General features: G+C 45.7%; 7 protein-coding genes across 7 annotated transcripts; 3 read left to right on the plus strand and 4 right to left on the minus strand.

Moving 5' to 3' along the window:
• Positions 1–639: 639 nt before the first annotated feature.
• On the plus strand, positions 640–3,529 carry N7495_002891 (G-protein beta WD- 40 repeats containing protein; the record flags this gene model as incomplete). The annotated part of the gene is made up of 5 exons (XM_057205560.1): positions 640–724; positions 781–822; positions 879–996; positions 1,052–2,384; positions 2,438–3,529. 5 exons carry the CDS (start codon positions 640–642, stop codon positions 3,527–3,529), a joined length of 2,670 nt encoding a protein of 889 aa, XP_057066167.1.
• Positions 3,530–5,222: 1,693 nt separating this feature from the next.
• N7495_002892 (uncharacterized protein) lies at positions 5,223–5,644 on the minus strand (the record flags this gene model as incomplete). The annotated part of the gene is made up of 2 exons (XM_057205561.1): positions 5,223–5,396; positions 5,621–5,644. The coding sequence occupies 2 exons, from the start codon at positions 5,642–5,644 to the stop codon at positions 5,223–5,225; spliced, it is 198 nt and encodes a 65-aa protein (XP_057066168.1).
• Positions 5,645–5,934: 290 nt separating this feature from the next.
• N7495_002893 (uncharacterized protein) lies at positions 5,935–6,571 on the minus strand (the record flags this gene model as incomplete). The annotated part of the gene is made up of 3 exons (XM_057205562.1): positions 5,935–6,122; positions 6,346–6,421; positions 6,503–6,571. The coding sequence occupies 3 exons, from the start codon at positions 6,569–6,571 to the stop codon at positions 5,935–5,937; spliced, it is 333 nt and encodes a 110-aa protein (XP_057066169.1).
• Positions 6,572–10,513: 3,942 nt separating this feature from the next.
• On the minus strand, positions 10,514–12,310 carry N7495_002894 (C2H2 zinc finger protein; the record flags this gene model as incomplete). Its single annotated transcript, XM_057205563.1, has 1 exon — positions 10,514–12,310. The coding sequence occupies one exon, from the start codon at positions 12,308–12,310 to the stop codon at positions 10,514–10,516; it is 1,797 nt and encodes a 598-aa protein (XP_057066170.1).
• A 2,753-nt stretch (positions 12,311–15,063) lies between these two features.
• Positions 15,064–16,707, plus strand: N7495_002895 (uncharacterized protein; the record flags this gene model as incomplete). Its single annotated transcript, XM_057205564.1, has 3 exons — positions 15,064–15,549; positions 15,601–16,068; positions 16,129–16,707. The coding sequence occupies 3 exons, from the start codon at positions 15,064–15,066 to the stop codon at positions 16,705–16,707; spliced, it is 1,533 nt and encodes a 510-aa protein (XP_057066171.1).
• Positions 16,708–17,629: 922 nt separating this feature from the next.
• Positions 17,630–20,483, minus strand: N7495_002896 (condensin subunit BRN1; the record flags this gene model as incomplete). The annotated part of the gene is made up of 3 exons (XM_057205565.1): positions 17,630–19,594; positions 19,671–20,244; positions 20,296–20,483. The coding sequence occupies 3 exons, from the start codon at positions 20,481–20,483 to the stop codon at positions 17,630–17,632; spliced, it is 2,727 nt and encodes a 908-aa protein (XP_057066172.1).
• Positions 20,484–20,924: 441 nt separating this feature from the next.
• N7495_002897 (sodium/calcium exchanger protein) lies at positions 20,925–24,077 on the plus strand (the record flags this gene model as incomplete). Its single annotated transcript, XM_057205566.1, has 2 exons — positions 20,925–21,110; positions 21,192–24,077. The coding sequence occupies 2 exons, from the start codon at positions 20,925–20,927 to the stop codon at positions 24,075–24,077; spliced, it is 3,072 nt and encodes a 1,023-aa protein (XP_057066173.1).
• Between the last annotated feature and the right edge of the window lie 639 nt (positions 24,078–24,716).

Below are 24,716 nucleotides of genomic sequence, written 5' to 3' on the forward strand. Positions count from 1 at the left end.
CGAAACCGACTGCTTGGTTTTCCCAGGCCTTGATAAGCTCAAGTGGTCTCTTTACTTCATACTCTTTCTTGGGTCATTAGACGTTACCTAGGAACGTAGGTACCGATGAACCCCGGTGTATTACTGCTAGGCACGCCACACACAACCAATAACAGCATCGCCCCGCTCTTTCTGAAGCTCTGATACAGCTATTCGAAAGCAGATTCCCCTCTGACAGACACTCGTTGTTTCTCGGCCCGTACCCGAAACAACCCCAATCGTATTCAGCTAGGCTGTAAATTATTTTTTTTCCAAAAAATAATACCTTTTAATTCCAGGATGACTTGTATCCTACACGAAACTTGATTACCCATAACCAATTGAGGGGTTTTTTTTTCTGAGCTGAAAGGCGTTATCAGACGCAATTGGGGCTACTACGCCGACGATATCGTTATCTGGACTAGGATATCTTTCTTTCAAAAGGACTGCTATTTTATGTATTAGAGCTGAATCTTCATAATTAAGAAGGGCTATGGATGATTATTAATATCATGCGGTTTGACATGATCAAGTCACCTGATAATAAAGGCGCAGGGATGTTGCCCCTCACTCAGCTGAATGACCTACAAATCTCCTACTAAAAGCACAGTGACTCTACACATGGCATCGATTACTTTCACGGGGGGCGTTAACCATGGACTTCAGGTTGAAAACAACTATAGTCCCGTTGAAGCACGTTTCTATGGTATGTACCAATGAATTTGAAAAAACAGACAAAGATTAAACTGACAAAGTCCATAGCTCAAAATCAAACTACTGAAGATATCGATCGGCTTTGCCTCCGTAATTTACATTGCCCGACTCACTGGCGGTCAAAAACCGGCTGAAAGAGACCAAAGACAAGCTACTCCCTCAATCATTCCAATGGATTCTTCAAGACCCAGAGTACCGGGGTTGGCGAGATGGAGAAGATGCCTGTCTGCTATGGATCAAGGGTGGTGCTGGCAAAGGGAAAAAGTCTCTAAATTCCCTGCCTTACTATCGCTCTTTTTTTTACTTACTATCGCGATAGCATGATGTCGATCGGTCTTATCGAGGAGCTTTCACGACCACGCGACGAATCTACTATAGTGGCTTACTCATTTTGCCAAAGTGCCGACAATGCGCTCAACACTCTGGAACCAATCATCAAGGGGTTAATCTTACAGTTGATCAATCGGCAACCTGGCCTAAAGGAATCTCTTCGTAGCCGCTGGGACACTATCCACAACCGGTTCACTGAGGATATGAATTCGTGGATGAATCTATGGAATGTTCTCATGGAGATGTTAGACCACTGCCAATGCTCAAAAATATTCATTATAGTGGACGCACTTGATGAATGTCAAGACAACGGTATGGCTGACTTCTTTAGACGCCTTATACGTAATGGACTAGATCAGCCAGCCAAGATTAAATGGCTTTTGACGAGTCGACCATTAGACAGTGCAGAGCGGGTATTGCTTATTGGTCATGATCAGGTCCAAGTTAGTCTCGATCTAAACTCAGAATATGTCTCTCAAGCGGTAGAGACCTATGTTTCTCATAAAGTGGATGAGCTCAGTCATCTTCATAGGTATAAAAAGCCTCTGCGAACAGAAGTTGAAGCCGAGCTTACTTCAAAGGCCGAGGGGACCTTCCTATGGGTGAGCCTGGTTTGTAAGACACTCGAAAGTGTCAGTCGAGATGAGGTCTTGACCATAATTCGAAACTTGCCGCCGGGCTTACACTCTTTCTATGATCGGATATTAACCCAGATAAGCGAAGGCGAGCCAGATGATGTTTATAAGTATATGCGACTACTAAAGGCCATGATGCTGGCATACCGACCATTAAAAATTGCAGGAGTTCCAAGCGTGACTGGCCTCACCAACGAAGAAGGTGCTATTCAGATGTTAGTTGCTCGCTGTGCTTCATTTATCAGAATACAGGAACAAAACATTGAGTTTATTCACCAGTCTGCACGGGACTACTTAGCTGGGGAGAATGGACAGACTAAACTTGATTCACATGAACACTTTGGACATAATGATATTGTTCAAGGCTGTCTATCTTATTTATCTGATTTACTTAAGGTGAATCTTCTCGATTTACCGCGACCTGACTCAACCAAGGAATCATTTGATTTACAAGACGATAAAGAGAAGAAGTCTCAACTTTCATGTCTAGACTACGCGGCTACTTTCTGGGTGCAGCATCTTCAGCACGTCGAACCAAGGATGATGGCGCAGGATGGTTTGAGTGAGAAGGGTGCAGTCGGGATGTTCCTCTATAGAAGGATGTTAGAATGGTTGGAATGCCTTAGCCTACTAGGTGGGCTACCGCAAGCCATTGAAGGGTTAAAAGCATTAGTGGATCTAACAAAGGTGAGTTTTCAATACTTTTTGAGCTTCAGGGATTTACTTATCACTTTATTAAGGACGCTCACATTTCAGTATCAGCACTTGTGCAGGATACCATACGTTTTTTGCTACGACATTACTATACTATACATAATTGGCTACTACAGATTTATAGTTCTGCTCTCATTTTTAGCCCAGAATCAAGTATTTTGAAGAGGAAAAACTTGGAAAAAATTCCAATGCATCTAAGAAAAGCGCCTATGATGGAGAATAATTGGGCGTCTCTGATTAAGACCTTAGCAGGCCACACAGCTCCAGTTATTGCTGTTGCCTTTTCACCCGATGGTACACAGATCGTATCTGGTTCTAATGATAAAACAATCAAGCTTTGGGATACCGCAACGGGTGATCTTCAGAAGACAGTAGAAGGACGCTCAGACTTGGTCAACGCTGTTGTCTTTTCACCCGATGGTACACAGATCGTATCTGGTTCTAATGATAAAACAATCAAGCTTTGGGATACTGCAACGGGTGACCTTCAGAAGACACTGGAAGGACACTCAGAATGGGTCAACGCTGTGGTATTTTCTCCTGATGGCACGCAGATTGCATCTGGCTCTGAAGACAAAACTATCAAGCTTTGGGATACCGCAACGAGTGACCTTCAGGAGACACTGGAAGGACACTCAGACTGGGTCAACGCTGTGGCATTTTCACCTGATGGCACGCAGATCGCATCTAGCTCTAAGGACAACACCATCAAGCTTTGGAATATTTCACTACCTCATTTGACCTCAAGATTTCTTGGCTATTATCTCACTGGCGGCTTTAAACTGCAACCGCAGAGTGAAATAAAGACATCGAAGCCAGTATATAGCCTCAAATACTCGCTAGTTAACCGGTACCTTGCCACAAATATTGGACTATTCATGAATGAGGATATCACTACAGGCACACAGGAAGTGAGACACTCCTCTTTGCAAAGACTCTATATTAAAAAGCAGTGGATACTCTTTGGAAAAATGTATTTCTTTCGGCTACCGCCCGATTTCCAGCAATCATGTTATGATGTTCAAGGTGATTGTGTTGCCATTGGATTCGACAATGGTCGAGTTTTAAGATTTGACATTGATCGACGTATCCTGCAGTCTGTCTTAGAACATACTTGAGCGACAGCTAAGCAGCTCTGGAAGCTGGCATTTTAGTGTGATAGAAGCAGTTGAACTCACTACTAGAAGCTCTGTAGGAACAAATACGAAAAAAATTTGAATTGCATAGATCATCAAAGGTATCTCTTGCTATATAGTATGCTATAAACAACTCGACCGAAGTAAAGCTAAGGAATCTACCTGGTGTTGACATGTATTGCCGAAATCAATATAAAAATGGTTGGTTATCACACGTACTTTACGACCCAGTCACACATTTTTCCAACAAAGCTGCGAGCAATCCCAGGTTTTATCCCCTTGCTGACAAAGAAACCTAGGTTTTGATCCTTATAGACATGCTCAGGATCAAAGCCATCTGATAGGGTTACGTCACATGCTTGTCGAAATGCAGCTTTAAGCCTCTCATCAAATATAGCTGATGCAAGCCACTCGCTATATTCTTTAACAGCTTTATCTTTGAACCTTAGAATATTCAATGGACTCATTTCCTTCCCGGTAGGTCAATACCTGCTTTCTGAGTCGTCATATCTTTTCCAGTTGAATACAATGGAAGAATGTTTAAGATGTCGATTGGGGAATTAGAGGTTCTGTTCCCATCAGCCCTGCAGCTTTTGCGCTGCTCCTTTTCTAGTCTCTGCTATTACCCCATATACACCTCTTCATCAATTTCATCTAGAACTTTTTTGTGCGTCTCTAGGGCGCCATCTTTTTGGCGTAGGTTAACAACCGCCGAAGGGTTTGTGTACGAAGTCGATAATGCTTTTTCCTGCTAGGTCCAGTCAGCACTAGGGGTCGTAGGGGCCTAATTGGCAAACATGACGCCAGATTGCCTTCTGGCGATATAAATTTTCTTCCACATCTTTACTAAGCATCTCGTTCATTCAGCATCCTCTTTATGGCCGAAAATATACCCATCTTCTCTACTTTCTGTCCACTAGATGAAAACTGCAATTCTTTACATAGTTAAAGGAGATACGCAATGTGAGTCTTTTACCTCGACAGGGGTGACTACACCATATCTAGAACTATTTCTCGATGGCCATCCAAACTATACCGATCCTCTTAAAGTGCTTATTCAGATCACGCCTGGAACAATCATTAATTAATACAACGACCGTAATGTCATTAGCTCTAACCACCCTACTAGAGGAAAATTTCTTCCCGAGAACGGCCAGGAGTTTTTTCCAAAAACTGTTGCTCTTGAAGAACCCAACCAGAATATTCTATGGATATTACGGTATTTACACCAGCCTAACCTGTACTGAAAGTCAATACATTTCGATAGGCTAATCAGGAGTCATTGATACGGTAACTTCATTAGGACTAGTGCAGTTTCGGGTACGGGCCGAGAAACAACGTGTCTGTCCGAGGGGGAATCTGTTTTCGAATAGCTGTACAGGGGACTGGAAACAGGTGTAGTATCTGACTGCTGTGGTAAAGAGGTAGTTAACAAGTCAACTTATTCACTCTCCAGTGAGGCCCAGCCGCCCCAAAATTTCTCTTGGCTTCATAGTCAAACGTCCGCAATAATGAATAGATACAATGGACACTGAATGAAAGCGCTCTCTTAACCAAGGATGAATCCCATGAGCTTTGTCGGGCAAGCATTAGCCTTTTCATATTTCTCAGCCTTACTCAACGTCTTCCCCCATACTCTTGAATATCATCCGCAGAGGCCGCATCCTTCCAGATTTCAAGGATGAGGGAGACAAACCTCTTCGGAGATGAAGAGTCCAGATTCACTGTCGGTGTTGCTGGCTTTGGACCTACCACTTAGACCGGCGACTGGTTTTTCCAGGATAATACTTCGTTCCGCAAGAGCATAGAACTCCAGGCGTTCTGCTTTACAATTCTCCATTTCTAGATCCTGTAACGCTCGATTTGATTCTGGTGTGCATCTCGGTCATCGGTATTGTTAAAAGCACTGGATTTTTTGGTCAAGTCGAACAAGAACAGGACTATCCACTATAAAAGTTTCAACGTACTGTGACCGCACAAGGCCTTCCTTGGCCACTCACTTAAAGGTGAACTTGCAAAGGAAGCGCAGACCTGGAATGCAGTAGACGGCGGAATGCGCGCATTGATACTTACTCGTAAGGAGAACAAGCCATTCATTATGGGTGGAGAGCCAACGTACACTGACTTCTTTATTACGGGAAATCTTCAATCTGCCAGGGTTGTAGATAAGGGTTTTTTCCAGAGAATTTCCAAATATCCTGGTTACAAGGAAATTTGTAGGACATGTCTGCCTTTCTTGGAGAAAAAGATTAAACAGAAAAAAAAAGAATGCTGGGAATTCACATTGAACAAGTATTTAATTGCTTTCTGGGCAACGTTCCCATTTAACAAACGAAGCTGGCGCAGTTTTAGCTCTGCCTTAAAATATTTAGGTAGATGGACTTGGATCAAATTAGTACTGCATAGGCCTGTAGTGCAGCCGCCAATCCCACAACCCAGGCAGTGTCCATAATATTGTTTTTAGCATACCAAGCGGAACTAGCCCAGAGCGCAGCGTTAACGATGCCAGCCATGATCTTGTTGAGTGGGTCATTTAGAGCTGCAGGGTTGCGAGCCCATTGGTAGTGGAGAAGACCTAAGAGTATTTAGACAGATTGATTCCAACTTTATTGAAGATAAGGCACATACCAGTCACCAGAAAGAGAGCGCTTCCCTGTGAATTGGTCACATCGTTAGTTATACTCTTACGATTGTCAACCAAGGCAGTTAAAGTGGTTGACTCTAACTTTGTCGAGTCAAGGATAGACTCCAAGCAGGAAAATAAGACGAAATGATGTGAATTCTTTCTTACCTGGTACCATCCGACAGTCCCGCAAGCCCATGGCTTGGAACCGGAAATACCCTCAAAGACCTTTTCAGCAGTCCATTGTCTACCTTTGATCTACCAAAGACATGAGAGCCGAATAAGTAATCAACTTGTGGAATTCATATATGTTACTTTGGAGAGTTTCATACCGTGTGGCCGACAGAAAGTAAGAAGAAGCTAAGGGCAGAGGCTTGGAGTGATCGAGAAGGTGTAGACATCTCTACTATGGATCAGTTACCAACTTACATTTTTTGAAGAGAAATTAAAAAGTATGTTATTTCGGATTATTGTTAAGGGAATTTGAGTATTTAATATTGAAAAATAAAATAAAAATAAAAAAAAGGAACAACAAGACAAAAAGCCGAGGTAACACAGACATTTGAATATAATTTGGCCCCACCATTTCCCCAGTCTCGGTCGAAACATTTGCCAGCAGAAAACTTGCCGTGGCCTCAATTTGTAATACATAATTCGGATATGAAATCGTGAATCTTATGAGATCTGGAAACAGGAAGAAATAATGCGGAACCAATTTCATGATATCAAGCATTTTAAGGTTATCAGCCATCATACTGGAGCCCAGACTAGGTATTCAGCTTACCTAATTGCTCCAATACCCCAAGCTGTCGGATTTAAATCGTGGTTTACTGAGGACAAAGCCTCCTTTCTCTATTTTTCTACTTCAATAGCTTGGATAAAAATTTGATTTTCTCTTATAATGGCATGGCTTCTCTCTCACTTTTACTTCAGTCCCAAGGTTCTATCTCTATCTTCTATTTTATTGAATTCTACATTACCTAACAGTGTTATATAAACCAAATGGCTTTCTTTTAAAATCTTCCAAGGTTCCTTTCTCACCACCTTCGTCCCCCAAGTGTTGGAGTGAATCGACCCCAGACTTCGGAATGGAAAGTTCAACTTTAGGAATCTTTAGCAGTCTTGCGAAAAAAACTCAAACATCGCAAAAAGACCTCTTTCCTATTCTTCGCAGAGACCTTTTTCACACGAAATGATCCTCGCTTTACGCCAGAAACCGCAAATCAACCCAAGTTTTTGATATACCAAGTGAGGGACTTAGAGGCATATAAGAGATCTCCGAATTCTACTGGATACTTATCTATGCTCTTTGTAAGAGAAGATATTTTCCAAGTTGCGGTGGGACACCAGAGCAACATACGTCTTTGGAACAGGACTTATATAACTTGAATCAGGTATGCGATTGGCTGCATGAATGAATGGATCTTCAAGTTCACACAGAATGGTTGGATCAAAGTTGAATATTCCATGCCTGCCCTTAGACGCGCACTGGTACTTTCATGTTTCCTAGTCTATCGATATGGATGGAGTATCTCCTCATAACGAGATCCTTGAGAATGGACTTGAGAAGTCTTCCAGAATATTTTGAAGTTTGAAGTGCTGGGTATGGCTGAAACCCAGCCAGCCAATCTGACGAATAGCCATCGCCTTTTGGTCACCGTTTAGCCACAAGTCTTGATGCACCCGTTTATAGTGAAGTCTAGTTCCAGAAAGTTGGACTGCAACTATGAAAAATCAGCAGAAGAGCTTTGTCCCCAAGAAGGCCTTCCCGGTAGTCCAACAGTGGGCTTCAAATGGAGGATTTCACCATTCTACTTCTAGCATTGGCCATGAATATCAATCAGCAAATCAGCAAGGATGTTCTGATATAAATTTTCAAATCAAATTAATATGGGGAGTACCGCTCTACACTTTGGCCAAGTCATGTTTCTCAAGCCAATTTGGCTGACAACGACTAATGAGATGCGCACATCCATACATTAAGCCTGACATGGTCAAAACATTCAAAATTTGCATAGCCTTCGACGTTGAACCGGTCCAATATTGCTATCAACTGACTCCAGGAATATCAAGACTATAAATTGCCCTTCTAGCGAGCAGCCAGGCCCTGAACTTCCGTGTTTTTCTTTTGAGAAAAGATTTATTACTTTCTCACCCTTCCCATATCTTCACAAAGGGAGGTTCATCACCAACCTCTCCCAGACACATCAGATGTCCAGCCGATATCTGGTGATTAGACAGTACTCAGTTTCTGGAATTTGATATTTCCAGAGATGATTCGACTTGCAAGGTCAGCTTTCAGGCTGATGACCTCGGGATGCCTAGAACATGCTCGTCGCTCTACAGAACCAGCTAATGATGAGGCGCAAGGGTCATGGAGAAGGTTTCCCGCTGAACATCGCTTCATTCGGTGAAATACAGCGTTTGAATAACTCTAGCGATGAAAAAAAATAATCTACAGACGACTGGGACTTATTTGTCTCCTCGGTGAGAGTATTTTACACCTGCAACCAAGCGCCTACGCCTAAAAAATATAGAACCGCATTAAGTCACATCATCATTTTGGGGATAATTGACCAACATTGAAGAATCTCGACTGATACGTCAAAGATTGCAGAATTTACAAAAAGGCTCATAGGGACCGTACCAGTGGAAGATGGAGCTTCTAATCCTGATGATTAAAAATCGCCTGACTCTGAGACCGTATTTGGGGGATGGTAAATGGCCTCGAGCCTCCTACGGCCAAAAATATACCATAGTCCTTGCTAACACGTCACAATGAACTTCTTGTCATTTGCAGAGGTTATGAGATTCTCCTTACCATGCTTGAGCTGATTTTCTAACATCCGGTAAGGGAGTTAGCGGGTATCAGGAAACTGATCAGTCACAACGTTAATTTAACACGGCTGAAGACCGTCTAAACAAGTCTCTGATTCATCACACTATAGATTGACCGACAGTCTGTACTCAATGCGGAAAAATCAACTATCCAGATTTGCCAAACGCAGAATAGCCTTTGACTGCATTTTCGTGGTAGTGGGATCCAGATCGCATACTCACTGTTATCAAGAATTGCCAGACAACTGATCCTAGAACATCCATTGATATTGAGCAATCGTGGCGGTTTGGGATCACACCATTTCGATGAGTCGTTACTTCTGGCACATATCGAAACTCGGAACCGTCGATTCACCCCTTCACCAACTACACCCACTAGTGGACTGACTTTAAATGTAGTCCATGTCCATTCAACCTTCCGCTATTGCCCACCTCTAAGGGACACAAGCTGCCTCGTGAGAAGAGACATCGATAAACTGTCAGCCTGGTATACGCATGCGACGGTCGACTTGCTCCCTCTCTGGTCAAAAGGCCTTCGCCCAGTACCCTAAACTTCTATCATATAGATGCAAAATTTATATATGCCACTGGTGAATCCCTTTCATAGCTTGGTATATTGATTGACATTGGCGAAAACCCTCGGAGTTACCTCTCAGCTCTACCTTGGTACTGGCAATAAAAATAATCATTTGAACGGTGAACGGTCAATGCGGAGGCTACAATATTCTTGTCTATTTTTACACCAGACATGCTATTCAACATACACTCATGAATATAATCCTGAAATATCTCTAGATTTCAAATGCGGGTTTCCAACCTTGGAATATTGATTGACATTGGCGAAAACCCTCGGAGTTACCTCTCAGCTCTACCTTGGTACTGGCAATAAAAATAATCATTTGAACGGTGAACGGTCAATGCGGAGGCTACAATATTCTTGTCTATTTTTACACCAGACATGCTATTCAACATACACTCATGAATATAATCCTGAAATATCTCTAGATTTCAAATGCGGGTTTCCAACCTTGGAAGGTTCTAGTACAAATAGCTCCGAGCGATCATACATAGGGTTTCTAAGGCTGTACAGGAAACTTGTTCCAGTTTTGTAAACCGACCTCCAGCTCAATCAATAAACAGATACTGCATGCATAGTTCTCAAACCATGAATATTGAAGACTAGAGAGTCCCATAGGCAAATAGAAGAGTATATGATAGGATATACCAATGGCGGGAGAATAATTAACAAGAAAAAGTGGCAAAGTGCTATAAAAATCAGCGTTGAGAAATTAGTGCTTCGACCGGAGCCCAGGTGCTAGAGCGACTATCATGAGGGACATCAAACATTTGATCCTCACTTATCGAGATATAAGTGGGACGAATCATATTAACAGGCAGGCGTGAGAGTAAAAATGAAAGTGGCAGTCCAATAAGGCCAATGTCGAGCTATATAGTACACGCCAAGAATAAAAAAAGGAATGGGGGTATTTGTCGATACGACCTAGCTACCGTGAACCGGAATTCATTTGATTCACTTCTACTGGTGGTGCCGTTGATGAATTTGTGGACGCTTTATGTGCGCGCAATGCTGCGACTTCGGCTCGCAGTCCTGTCAACTCCTCACGCATGGTATGAACGTACGCCCATAGTTTTTCGATTTGGGTGGGTTCATTAGAAGTCGGATCCGGTGCCGGCCCAGATAAGCCATGATTACTGGATAGACTGTGTGATGACGTATGTCTGTTGGCAGCTTGAAGGGCACCAAACCGGGCGTCGGGAGAACTAATAACAGGTGGAGGCAGTTGAGGTGCTCCTGGCTGTGGAGGGGGTAGAGGCAATCCCGAAGAATGAGTTAATGAGGATGGTTGTCCAGATCGGTTGAAAGATGACTGTGGGTGAGGCAAAGACTGAGGCATGGTGGGAGAGTTCGCACGATGCGAGGCACCCGGGTCATGATGTAAGAGCGCATTCGGAGACACAGGTTTGGGACTGTCACTAATATTGGTGGGGGTAAATAAAGACGAGCTGGAAGAGTGACCTGTTGGTGGGAAGGTCATGTTTATAGGTTGTGAGGCTGTGGTCGATGATCCTGATCCTACTTGTGTACCAGGAGGGTACAGACCGCGGGCAGTGTTGATCGGTGGATATGTGCTGGACTGACGGGAGTGGAAAGAGTCGGATCGAGGGAGATGTTCTTCATGCTTGCGAACGCTTGGCATGTTGAGTCGTCGCTCGTCCTCCTCGTCCATACGCTCTGGTTCCGCGTACACCAATCCGTCCATTCCGTCATCAGCAGGGTGACCATCACCATAGTCATCGTCTGGGGCGTAGGTACTGCCCATGCTCGATCGCCGACCAGCACATCCACCTTGACCTTTGTTATGTCTTGCAAGCGCGTCACCGCGAGCAAAGCGTCGCCCACACTTGGGACAAATATGTGGTCGCTCGCCAGTATGAAGTTTGGTGTGTCGCTTCAAGTCGTGCAATCGACGGAACCGAGACTGGCAGGTCTCACAGACGAAAGGCTTCTCTTGGCTATGTGTCAGGAGATGACTTTTCAAGTTATGTTGTCGAGTGAACTCCGTAGCGCAATAGGGGCAGCGGTGTTTTTTGGCGGATGGGGAGCGCGGACTGCCTCTATTATAGCCCGCGTTGGGCAGACTCAGACCGCGACGGGGGTCATTGATACCCCCAGTTGGTATAGGATATGAAAAGGCTTTATTGCTATCTTGGTCAATCTCCGAATTATCTCGCGGGTGAGATCGATCTCCGTCCTGAGACGTTGATTCCTCCATTGGACCTGGGCTAGCAACGGTGGAATTGATGAGTGAATGATGATGATGGTCGTTTGATCCGTAGGGGTCCGATGATGGGTCATTCGCATGCGCATCTACCTGCATCTGCTCCGGCGATGCATGGATCTGGGAATCGTGAGTGGCAGAGGGCCCTGGTGATTTTGTACTCGCACCCAATGCCTCCTGAGCAACATGAGAACTATGTCGTTCGGCTTCCCTGTCCTGATCTACCGGTCGATCCGCAGGCGCTGATGCCGAACTCATCATTGTAGACGGTTGGTATCGTGAGACGTGAAGACCTGCGCTCGCGATAGAACTTAAATTGGTTTCCGGTTTTGATGAGGGCTTAAGGAAGGAGATAGGCTCTGGGCTAGAGATGGAAGCGTTTGATCCAGATACGGCGACAGACTCGTTATTGGACTGCATCAAAGCCGCCATCGAGACAGAAGATCTTGCGCCAGCCTCGAGGGGTGGACGAAGAAAAGTGATAGCTATTCCCGTAGACATGATTAGAAACGCGATCGAGCAAACTGGGGAAGATTGGGAGAGGGATCGACGGACATCACAGAGTAGATTGGCATACGCCAAAGTTGGGGCGTGTGGTTTGCGAGGGCGAAGTCCAGGGCGTGTGGGGCGTTTCCTTACCAGAGCGAGTGTGGCGCAAGCTGACGAGGTTGGTTTCAGCCTTTGGAATTGTCAGGCCGGGAGAGATCCACTCCGGCAGAAATGGCGAGGGGGGCTTGGACCTCGAGATAGAAGATTGGCTGGGAATCAATGGAGCCAGGCCATCAGTGAAGTTTGGAACCGTGGCGGTGTCGCAGGTGCAGGAACGATTCAAGTCAGGGCCATAAGATCCGGAACAGGATCAAAGTGGGAATTGACTTAGAGTGATAGAAAAGGAAAGAAGAAGATGACAATCAGGCAGTACGGAGCAGGGAGAATGAGAAGATCAGGATCAGGTATGAAGATGGTACAGTACTGGGGTTGATTGCTAGATCAGTGGGGAAATAGCGGGTAACGGAAGGTAATAACAAGGTATTCAATTTCTGACACGGTCGAGGCTCTTAAAAAAAGAACCGAGCTTTTGAGGAATGTACCGAGTACTTTTGTTTGTATGGTGGTTTGTACGGTAATGTAAGTATCTATACGAATAAGATTGAGGCTGTGTCCACTAATGGTGGCTGGTCGTGGGTCCAGCACGAGGCAGGTTTTTGCTTCTACTTTGTAAATAATGCGGCTGATGGGGCTTTTCTCTTGAATCAGAACTATCTAGGTAATATTCATGATCATGGTTCTGAAGTTATAACTACCCATCAAGTTTCATCCTCGCCACTGTAGTGTATATATTTGTATAATGACATCAATAATCGATATACGGAGCACAGATAATAATACAAGGTTTGTACCGTTATGCTGGCTCAGGCAACCTGCGTCCGCCGAAACTTCTGGTTCTGAGATGTGGCCTAAGGCTTTTTTTCGAAGACTTCTAAACCTAAGATCGGTAAATCAGTGATCCTGTAATGATCCTCACCGCACTCCAGAGCTTGATCGGGTAAAATATACCAGTCACATTCCAAGTTTGAACTATGCATATCCATAATGGTCTGTATTCGAGATAGACACCGACCCCGTCCTATATTGGCAGTGCAATGGAAGGGCCTCGAATAGCCCGGCCTTCAATCTATGTATAGTAAACGTAGGTGAGATAGGAACACGAGCATTCCTTGATATCCACACCATCTATACGACAAAGCCATTTGCAAGCTGACAGTCGCAACAATTCTTGTCATAAGTATGTGATATGCGCATACGATTACGTAGTGCATAAGTAAACAGGGCGATGAACTCTTTAATTACTTGGGTGGTACACCCCAGGACCGGCACCTGTGCAATCGCTAGGTCTGAAATTGAAGGGCATTTTTGGACTTAGGGCATCTACACATCAGGTGGCCAAGTTACCCCCATTCTTGAACTACCACATTAACCCAATTTATTAACCCCAGTTTACCAGCACAATCCTTAAAAGAACGACATCAAATGGAGTACAATATTACATTATGAGTCATCTTCAATTGAAACATCTTATGATTGGGCAGTTCAAGTTGGAAAATCATTGGCCCAGAAAACCAGGACAGCGGCATATACAAGGATCGCAAAAGTACCTTCTTTGCGTCCGCAAAACTGGTTTAATCCTTGAAGATGGCATGTTCGCATAGACTAGAGAACTAGGCGTGTGATACATATCTACTTTGCCGCTGCCTCTAGTTATTTTCCACTGTGCTTTATACTCAGGTCTTCACATTGGTCTAGAAGACTAAGGGGATTTGCGCATCGTTAGGACTCAAGGACTGCCTGGGTAAGATTTATGCTGTCACCCAGAGCTTGAAAATGAAAACCAATAAGATCATCGCGGGTATGCCTAATTCTCTCCTTTACGGCATCTTCCTATATTAATACGAGTCTGGAGATGACACTGACGAAAAATAACCAACCTGCCACGGGGTGAAATCGGTGCTTTTGTACGAAAATGTGTGACTGTTATCTGTTGGCGGGTATTTTTGGCTGATTTCACTTGAGTTTGGTGCAACATCCCATTAACCAGTCAAGCGGTTCTGCAGAGAGTGTGGTTGGACAATCGACTGGGTTAGCGCCGAGGTGATGGGACTTGCGTGAGGAGCGGAGGCCTTATATCACATCTCACTGGCCAAGTCCATTGTGACAAGACGATCACCACCACTATCCCCTCTTCTCAACGCAGTGTGAATATGCACCCTGAATTCTCTTTCCAACGTCTTTTCTCCAATCAAACTTTTATTTTGTGCTCCCATATTTACCCCGGCGCTTACTCTAGCCCTTGCTGGAGTGATGAGAAGGTCATGGCATGCAGCCCCCGCTATGGAAAATCGCTGCGGCAGCTCGCCCATGATTGATATTCAAGGCACCCATATGCCAGCCGCCAGCCTTTTCCTACATTCGATTATTTTTTTTCTCCTGACTACCTTCGCCCAGTCTGCCAAGTTTGTACATATCCGTGGACGCAGGTCTCGCACACGGCTATCAAGGTGATTGATTCACTTGACAAAGTTGATATTATACACTCAGCAGGAGTCTTGCAAGCAGGTACCTAGGTAACCTTGGAAATCTGCCCAGCTCTTTTGAATATTTTATTCAACTTTTGCCGATCAGAGCTGGCTCTCTTGATCAACCTTCCAAGTTGTCTTTACTCTTGATTCTCTCTCAGAATTTCGTTGACCGATACAATGTCGACCTCTGGAGATAGTCATAATGGGCACTCTCCCTTGACATACGAGCCCGTTGTCCCTGCAGACCTTACCAGAGCATCCTATCATAGTGCAATGATAGTTCCTCCACAGCAGCAGACAACACAAGAGACCCGTACCTCCTCAGAAAGTGCCGTCTCTGCTGAGAGCGGGGTTTCCTCATTAAGGAGCCCTCGCACCGCTCGATTTGCTGAGGCTACCTCAATCCACTCTCCTATTGAGCAGACCAGTCGATCTCCTTTTGCTGATCCTCCCAAGGGTGTTGCTGATGTTGGATTTGGCTATGTGACCGCCAACGATGTCACCCAATACGCAATCGACTCAAGACCCCCGCTGTCACCTCTGACAGGATTGAAGGTTCCTAACACAGCAAAATCACTAAACCTCATGAGCCCTACCTTGCGTGAGGAATACATACTTGAAAAGCAAGAGAAGCATGCCGAGAAGGAGAATGCCCGTGATCTGGTAATAAAAGCTCCTAGCCATCGACAATTCAATTTGCTAATCCCCATTTAGAAAATCAAAGTTCGAGTTCGGCTGGCCAAGCTGTTCCTCCGTTTCATCAATTTTGGTTGCAGTCTGATCGTTCTCTCTATGCTGGCAGTGACACTAACCGTATTCGAAACGACAAAACACCTCCCACATCGCAACAGCCTACCAGCTTGGGCAGAGGGCACCAACCCTTGGGCACAGTATATGATGCTGGGCATCTCTGCCTGCTCACTCTTTGCCTGCATTATCGTATTTTACGGGTACTACAGAGGTGGTCACCACCGTGCTGAAAAGGCCGCCATTTACTACACCATCATCGCCGTTGTTTGGTTCTTCGTCAGCTTGATAATGTGGCTCGTCGCTGCTGGCATCTACCAGCACCAAAAGGCAACTGGTGACAAGAAAGACATGTGGGGTTGGTCATGCGCGCAGAATACCCGTGAACAAGTGTATTCCAACGTCATTGACTACGCCCTTCTGTGCCGTCTCCAGGTAAGTCTAAAACCCAGAATTTCACAATTTCACGCCCAAAGCTAATAATCGATTCTTCAGGACTGGGGTCTCGTCTGCGCCATCATTGAAGTCGTCCTAGAAGCTGTCGCAATCTTAGTCTACGCCATTGTAGCCTGGCGCTTCTGGAGTAAGCGTCGACTAATGAAATCAATGGACACCCGCGACAAAGCCCGTTCAGATCTATATCTCGCCCAGCTACGCGTGCAGTCAGCCCCCAATACCCCCGGTTTCCCAGGCTTCTCGTCATACCCGCCAAAATCACCATTCTTCGCCATGACCTCAGTAGACCCGCTCTCTGCTGCCGAGAAGGGTGAAGCCCCTGCAACCCAATATGCATCGCCCCGCTCACCAACTCGCCCGAAGCCAACCTTCCAGCTTCAAGCCCCTCCCATCCGCGTCCAGCAGGCAACCCCTCGCTCAGCACAGGGTGAATTTAAGACTTCAAATGCAGAAGTACAGTCTGTTCCTGCTGCTCACCGCACACCGTCACCGCCGCCACTGCCTACGTCTGAGATTCATATGGCTTTGGCTCCTGATGAGCAGGATTACGGTAGTGTTCCTGTCCCGACTGCTTATGGTAGTTCTATGATTCCTATATTCCCTGAAGGACATCATTGAACTGTTTGAGCTTCTGGGGATTCGCTTTTCGAAGTTTGGCTTTCCCTTGTTAATTGGAACAAAAATTAAACCAAACATAAATCCAAAAAAAAAAAAAAAAAAAAAAAAAAACAGTCGATAAGATGAAAATTGTTGCAAAAACATCACTTATATGATTCGACACGGAAATTTGGACATTACTTGCTATAGCCTATTTCCTATTAATCTCTTGGACAATGGAACTTTGGAAGCTGATCGTTACAGTGGGGGCTTTTGGCGTTGGGACTTTTCTTTTGTCTCTTCTTTACTTATACTCGATACCTATTTCTATTTGGAGTTTATCTTACGCTCTCTCCTGCCGATTGATTATTAGCTTATGGAAATCCATGGATAATTTTGATCTTGCTTGCACTTGTCTCTTACCTACTTTGGCCCGGAGGAGAGACTAGGTATATCAAACATTGGTATATGCATTCATCATCTATACATTCATCAAGCTCTGGAATAACATAATCTCAGTCTACACCTGGGCATAGTCGCTTTTCTTAGCTAGGTAGCTTACCTATGTATCAAATAGTGTCCATGTGGCAAGTACATAACCTTGGATTCTACTCTAGAAAGCATTTTTTCATGAGAAAATATCTAATAGATTGTTGAAACAAAAAGACTCGCGATGAAAACACAGTCCGAAAGAGTGTCACTGTACATAAAACAAAACCGACTAACTCCGCGAGGATCTTCATTTCAAACTCAATCTGTCCATCATTCGTAAACCGCACGTTCTAACATGCTTCTTTCCAGAGATTGGACCTGTACATTCCGAAATCCATAAAACAAGAAAGAAGGCAAGATACAACGAAATAAAGAAGGAAAGTGGGTCATACATTCGTGCTAGCTACTGTGATAGAGGAAGTAACCCTCAAACAACCGTACAAGTCTCAACTCACATTCCTCCCTCTTCGAGGATGGCGTGAGTATCGCGGCTGACGTAGATCTCTTCCAGGCTGCCAGCGCCACTAAGGATCTTGGTGACATCGCTTTCCAAAACAAGACCTTGCTCGTTGGCCAAGTGGAGAAGACAGATGAAGCCAAACGATGTGCTGATATCACGTAATGTCTCATTCGGATAGACAGATTTGAGAGAGTTCATAATATGCGTGAATCGTAAACGGCCATCTTTCTCGTTCGTGGGTAGCAGCAGGCTGTTTTCGTGGGGTGTTGGTGGCATAGGAGCTTCAACTTCACTTTCAGCTTCGGGCTCAGAAGGTTGCTCATTGGACACAGCACCGGGTTGTGAAGCAGAGCTAAACTCGGTAGCAGCGATTAAGCGCTCACCCATACCCTTCCACATCTCGTTCTTGAGGCGGCGTACATCAACCTTCTTCGCTACACGGGCATAATTGACATAGTCGGGTCGTGCACGGCGTCCACCTTGGGTCACTAACTGTGAGCCGTATCCACCCTTGGCTGGAGTAGCTCCAACCATGTTAAGTAGTGCAGCAAGTCCGGTCTGGTTACCAACGTCACCATTCGCTCCACTGGCTACACCGTCAGCAGGGGGAGACATCATCTCTCGTGCATCTGCGAATGGGATATTGTCGTCATCATCATCAAGGTCCATGCCGTTGGGGAAGGCAAGGCCATCATCGTCGTCAAAGAAATTAGCATCATAAGTGCCAGCAGTGTTATCATCAACATTGCCATCAGTCTTGTGATTCGCCCAGAATTCCTCGTTCATGTCAGGATTTCCTGATGTAAGGTCTTGTCGACGATTCATCGTTCGCTTGCCCAGGAATTTCTTGGAGCCCATGTGTGCCTTAGGCTTGAGGAACAGACGAAGCAAGTTGCGCGAGTTGAAATGTTTGTCGTCTGGTAGCAGGTTGCGACCTTTAGTCTTCCACTGAGTTTTGGGTAATGATATAGCGGAATTAGAGCTGGCGGGGGTGTAGATTAATTCGGCAATAGCAGAGTCTAGCGGGGCGCCGAAGTCGATCTCGAAGGGTTCTTTTTCCTTTCTTTGTTTGGGGGCAGCACCGGTAGTACTGGCCACTGTACTTTCTTTGATCCTTCGAATTTTCCAATGTTCCGGGCCGGCCCAGTTCCCTTGGAGGGCATTGTCAAAGTAACTCAGGATATTCTCATGATCCTGTTTACTGGGCTGATGCGACATGGAGATAGAGAAAGAATCTTGGTCAATATCATCATCGTCATCAACATTTTCACCATTTTGGTCCAGTCGGTGAACTTTGAGCATCGGGTCCAAAGCAGCCTCTCTGGCCCAAACCTCACCTCCGTCACCGAAGCCTGTGTCGCCGCTCATATCAAAGCCAGCCAAAGAAGCGTCATCGTCATCAAAGCCGACCGCATTGTCATCATCGAGCATAATTCCTGATGGTCCATCAATCCCTTCATTCTTGTCTTGACGCCAGTCCTCGGGCGCCTTGAGGAGAGAAATATCCAGTGATCCGGTAGGGTCGCCTAGATCGAAGTTCTTGAGTGAAGGACAAATGTCCTGTTCTCCAAGACGGTCCAGGTCAGGGAAGAATTGAGATGCCAACCCAGCGATGTCAATTTCCATATTATTTTCGAAAGTATCTTGTGCCAAGTCTTGGGTAGGTTGCAGCTGCGCCTCGAGCTGCGATTCGAGGTGTAAGTCGGGATCCACGGAGTCTTGCCGTTCACCATCTCCTGTCTTGGAGTTGTCATCCACAGCATCGTCACTGCTGTCAAAAACGATTCTGCCAACGCCATCAATAGCCAGATGGTTGAGTAGCAATCCCTTGGCGCCACCTTCATCAAAATCAGCAGATGCCTTTTTGAACAGTGGGTCGACAGCGAATTCCAGTTCAAATTTCTTCAGTTTTAGCGATGAGAATGAGGGTGCCAACGTTGTCTCATGTGAGCGAGTCTATGTATTTTTTTTTCACGTCAGCCAAGAATATTCCCTGTTTGAATTTTTTTTTTTTTTCTTCTGTAGCTCTTACCTTCTTGCGCGACTTGCGCGGTGCACCATCTTCGCCCTCCTCATCTTCATCTCCATCTTCTCCGTCCTCTTCAGTGTCACGCGCTCTCTTGTCGCGACTGTCGGCCAAACCACTCAAAAGCTTGCCAGTCTCTGTGGCAACACTGTCCACTCTGCTGGTATAGATCTTCACACATCCATCGAGAGTGCAACTAGCCTTCTGGAAGTTGACGCTATCGCCTTCCTTCAGGAGTGACATGTCGTGGAAGTAATCGATGAGCGCAAAGTTCCAGGAGTTGTTCGCATTGATCTTGTTGTCTGTCGCCATCTTCATCCATTCTTCAAAGTTTGCCAAGATGGGGACACGCTTCATCGGCGTCACAGCGCGTCCATTGACATCGCTCATGCGACCACGATGAGTGGATGGGCGAGGGGTTGCATCGTCATCATCGTCATCATTGTCGCGCTCACGGTATCGACGAGGGGGCATGGGCGTCTTGACTGCGGCTTTAATCTGGCTCATACGGCGATCATGGAGAGCCTGCCGGGCTTCCATGCGCGCCGCTTTCTCACCCATATCATCGTTAAGAGGTATTCTGATAACCCATTAGCCTGGTAACATTTATTTACACAAGTGCTAAACGTACTTGATAGGGGAGTTTCTCTGCGGGGTAGAGGCCGCGCCGTTAGAGCGACGATGGGCCTTGTTCACAACACGAGGCATAGTTGCGGTTGCCCCCAGTAGGGGATAGTAACAGGGATATTGGTTCGAGATGGGTCGTTGTTGCCTCGTTAGGAGGGGCGGCACAACAACAACAAACATACGGCGGCCCATAGTGATCAAATACGCAAAATATCACGTGAATATACGATAAGTTATGCCTCAGGCATTACAATATCCTATGACTGACCAATACATAACAGCCTACTTTAAAGTCGTAATCTGTTGTAATTTTTTCTAATTTGGCTATTTGATACAAGATTCACCCTCAAAAACTCTTCCAACAGTCTAAACCTGTTTATAAAGTACTTTTTCTAAGATTCTCCTCTCACTTTATGATTGAATTGTTTAAAAGCTTATCTGATAACAAACACCATATCCCATTGGCTCAATACGGGCTCCGCCCTAGGCTGACATCACTAATTATTACCTGCCAACTCACATCGAGATCTGATCTCCAACTTAGCAAGTTTCTTGCAGGCAGACATTCTACTTAGTAGTTATCTAATATTTAAATTTGCATCGCTCCACGATGCAACAATCTTAGACGCCATTATGAGCTTTCTTCCTTCCCTAAAGCGCCCACGCCCTCGGTACTCAGTGCGACCCTTCTACGCTACAATATGTGTGTTCTCAGTCATCGCAACCATTAGCTGGGCTTTCCAAGGCAATGGATTCGGAGAGATTCGTCAGAGTACCACAGCAGGTGTGCTCCTGACAAGGAGTGAAACCGAACCAGAGGTAAAATCTCCCACTCCGCGCTCCGATTCTGTCGCGTGATGTGTTCGTAGATATGAAAATGGAATTAACATGTGTAATTAGTGTCGCCTAGTCAGCAATGTCAAGGATCAATGCGCTTACATCCGAGATCACTGTCCTGATCACCAGGATGGCTTGCTATCATATCTGCAGCTCTATTATTGCACGTTGGCCGAATCGAAGCCCGTAGCCTTCATAATTTTAATCCTCTGGCTATCGTTACTATTCAGTACGATTGGAATCGCAGCCAGTGACTTCTTGTGTATCGATCTTAGCACACTGGCGAGCATCTTGGGCTTGAGCGAAAGTCTCACAGGCGTTACATTCCTCGCGTTTGGCAACGGCAGTCCAGATGTTTTCTCCACATTCGCCGCTATGCGGTCCAACAGCGGAAGCTTGGCAATTGGAGAATTGATCGGAGCAGCCACTTTCATTACTTCAGTTGTCGCTGGCTCTATGGCCCTGGTTCGACCTTTCAAAGTGGCGCGACGGAGCTTTGTTCGCGATGTAGGGTTCTTTGTGGTCGCAGTCGCCTTCAGCATGTATTTGTTGGCCGACGGCCGGCTCTATATGTGGGAGTCAGCTGCAATGGTCGGTCTCTATGCGTTCTACGTAGTGATTGTTGTGGGCTGGCATTGGTATCTCGTCCGTCGGCGGCGTAGATACGAAAGAGACCTTGCAGCACGAACTCACTTCCATATTCCGAACAATCAAGAGCTGGATGTCGAACAGCCCATGGACGATGATGACCCGGGTGTTGCATCAGATTCGCGTAACCTTTTGCGCGCATCGACTGACAATCTTGATCTTCTAGAGCGCGCAGAGGGATTTCCTGCTTGGAAAGAAGATGACGAGGAAGATGATGAGACTCGCAATCGGTACTTGACGGAAATTCAGGAAAACATGCACATTTATCGCCCGACTTACAGATCAAGGCGGAACACCATGAACCCTATTCGGCCAAGTCTAGTCGGTGCCCTGGAATTCCAGTCCGTACTGCAATCCCTCCAGAAATCAAGAAACAGCAGCTACAGGCCAGACATCAGTCTAAGTAGCTACTCGGACGAGGGTGACACGTCTTCTCGGCCGTTTGATACCCGTTCCATTGCATCACACCCTCGTGCAAGTAAGCCTTCTAGCAATGACCGTCTATTACCGCCCAGTGCAGCAGTGTCCTCTCGAGTTCGCGCCGTGTCTGCCAACGATGCGGAAGGGTTAAGGCTGGACACCAGCGTACTAAAGCGTCCAGACCAGTCATCACAGACACCACGTCTCACTGTGGAATCACCCTCCGATGAGAGAGATGAGAGAGATGAGAGCCAGCCCAAAACACCGCAGCTACTCCGCATAGATACAAATGCGATATTGACAGCTTCTCCGGCATCCTCCTCCTTTCCATCCCCGAGTATAAGTGCTATAGACCCAGGAACTCCTCAAACCCCAGATTTGCTAGCTCCTCCAGATGTCTTCAATTCTCCCAACTATCAAGCTGGGGCAACTCGAAATCACTCTCCGCTTGCACTGTCTCCGCTGGGTCATAGCATGAGTCCAGAAAGCCCTTTGGCACCATTCCCCGCGTTCACCGATATTCCATCTACCTCCACAACTCGGGCGCCTAGTATTCGCAGTATACGTCTCCCCAATCCACTCAGTCCCTCTGACCCACTCATCATTCACGAATATTTCGACGACGAGAGCAATGAGAATACGTTTTTCGGAAAACTGCTGAAGCGCTGGTGGCCTTACTCCATTCTGCCTCCTCCCCAACTGCTAGGTTGTACACTGTTCCCAACCCTGGCTGGTTGGAAATCCAAAGGTATCATGGGCCGGTTTTTGGGTGTTATTGCCGCGCCAAGTGTTTTTCTCCTCACTATCACCATTCCAGTCATCGAACCTCAGGGTCCTGAATCCGTAGATCCCGATCCGGTACCATCTGTTATCATTGAGCAATTTAATGATGATGGCCGTCACGGCCCAATAATGCAGCTACAAAATGATACCCCTCATAATAACCCGCACATTCATGAACTCGACGAATCCACCTCGACACATTCCCACAAACCCACACAGCATGAGCCCATTCCTCGCCCACGTTGGGACTCTGAACTTCCGCCCTTACCATCAGTCCAGGAACCCGTACCTATGGTTCAGATGAAAAACTGGAACCGCTGGCTCCTAATCATCCAACTCTTCACGGGACCTTTCTTCTTCGTCCTCATAGCCTGGACAACAATCGACGAAGACCTCGATCCTAGCAACCTCCTAATACCATCCTTAATATCCCTGATATTCTCATTCATGTGTTTAATAGCCCTCATTCTTTCCACAAGCCGTCGACGACCCTGGCACCGACAAATCAGCCACAATCAGCCTCGCAACTCGCCAGAGATCCTCCAGCCAGTCTCCCTCCCAGATTCATGGCGACCAGTCCTGGCCCTCCTCGGCTTCCTAGTCGCCATCTCTTGGATTGCAACAATCGCCACAGAAGTAGTATCCCTTCTAAAGACTCTCGGCGTCATCCTCAACATTTCAGACTCGCTTCTTGGTTTAACTATCTTCGCAGTCGGTAACTCGCTCGGCGATCTCGTGGCCGATATCACTGTTGCAAGACTTGGATACCCCGTCATGGCTTTAAGCGCATGTTTCGGTGGCCCTATGCTAAATATCCTGCTTGGAATCGGTCTAGGCGGTCTATACATGACTATCAACGGAGGCAAGACGCGTAGACATGAAATTATCAACTCGCTCAAACATAAACATACGCCTGTCTATGAAATTGCTATCTCCAAGGTTCTTGTTATCAGTGGTGCTACTCTTCTGTTTGTGCTCGTCAGTCTGTTGATCGTTGTTCCGTTGAATAAATGGCGCATGGATCGCCGGATCGGTTGGGGTCTTATTGCTGTTTGGTGCATTAGTACTCTGGGAAATGTCATTGCGGAGGTGACATGACGTTTCACCATTTTAAAGATATCTGTCTAATGTCATTTCTGGTAGTGATATTTTATTTCGTATTTGCCGTCGGTTCTGAGTGCCTTTTGTTTTTCTCTTTTATCCAGATGTCTTTTTTTTGCACTTATATCTGTATCTAGATGGTCCTTGGTCTATGGCTTCCAATTTAAATGAGCAACCTTCAAGGCTTGAAGTTTGAGGACAGAAAATGGAGGAAATAAAGAATGCAAGTTTAAGATGTACTTTACTGGTCGATCATGTCTACCATTTTGTATTCCCAAGTCAACGAACTCTTCAATGGTGGGCAAGCCGATAATCAGGATACGACTTTTCTACTGTAATCTACCTTATTCTAAAAATCTATAGTAGAACAAGGGGCAACTAAGAAGGTAGATACTGTATCATATTCTAATGTTCAATACCAAAAGGAAGTAACACCCCAAGGTTCAGGGGTTTGATACCATAGTAGAGCATCAAAGGAGCTACGTGACTAAGGAGATACTTTGTACAGTGGTAGATAATAAGCGAAGAAAAAACTATAAGTTTCAAGAGTTAACTACCAGCGATCATCTCCCCTCGTATACCAGCCTGAGAGGGCACGGCACCTTCCACCATTACACAAAATATAACTAATAAAGC

This window comes from Penicillium taxi, assembly GCF_028828555.1.
Source record: "Penicillium taxi strain IBT 34144 chromosome Unknown utg000002l_segment0_segment0, whole genome shotgun sequence".
Taxonomy (NCBI): Eukaryota; Fungi; Ascomycota; class Eurotiomycetes; order Eurotiales; family Aspergillaceae; genus Penicillium; species Penicillium taxi.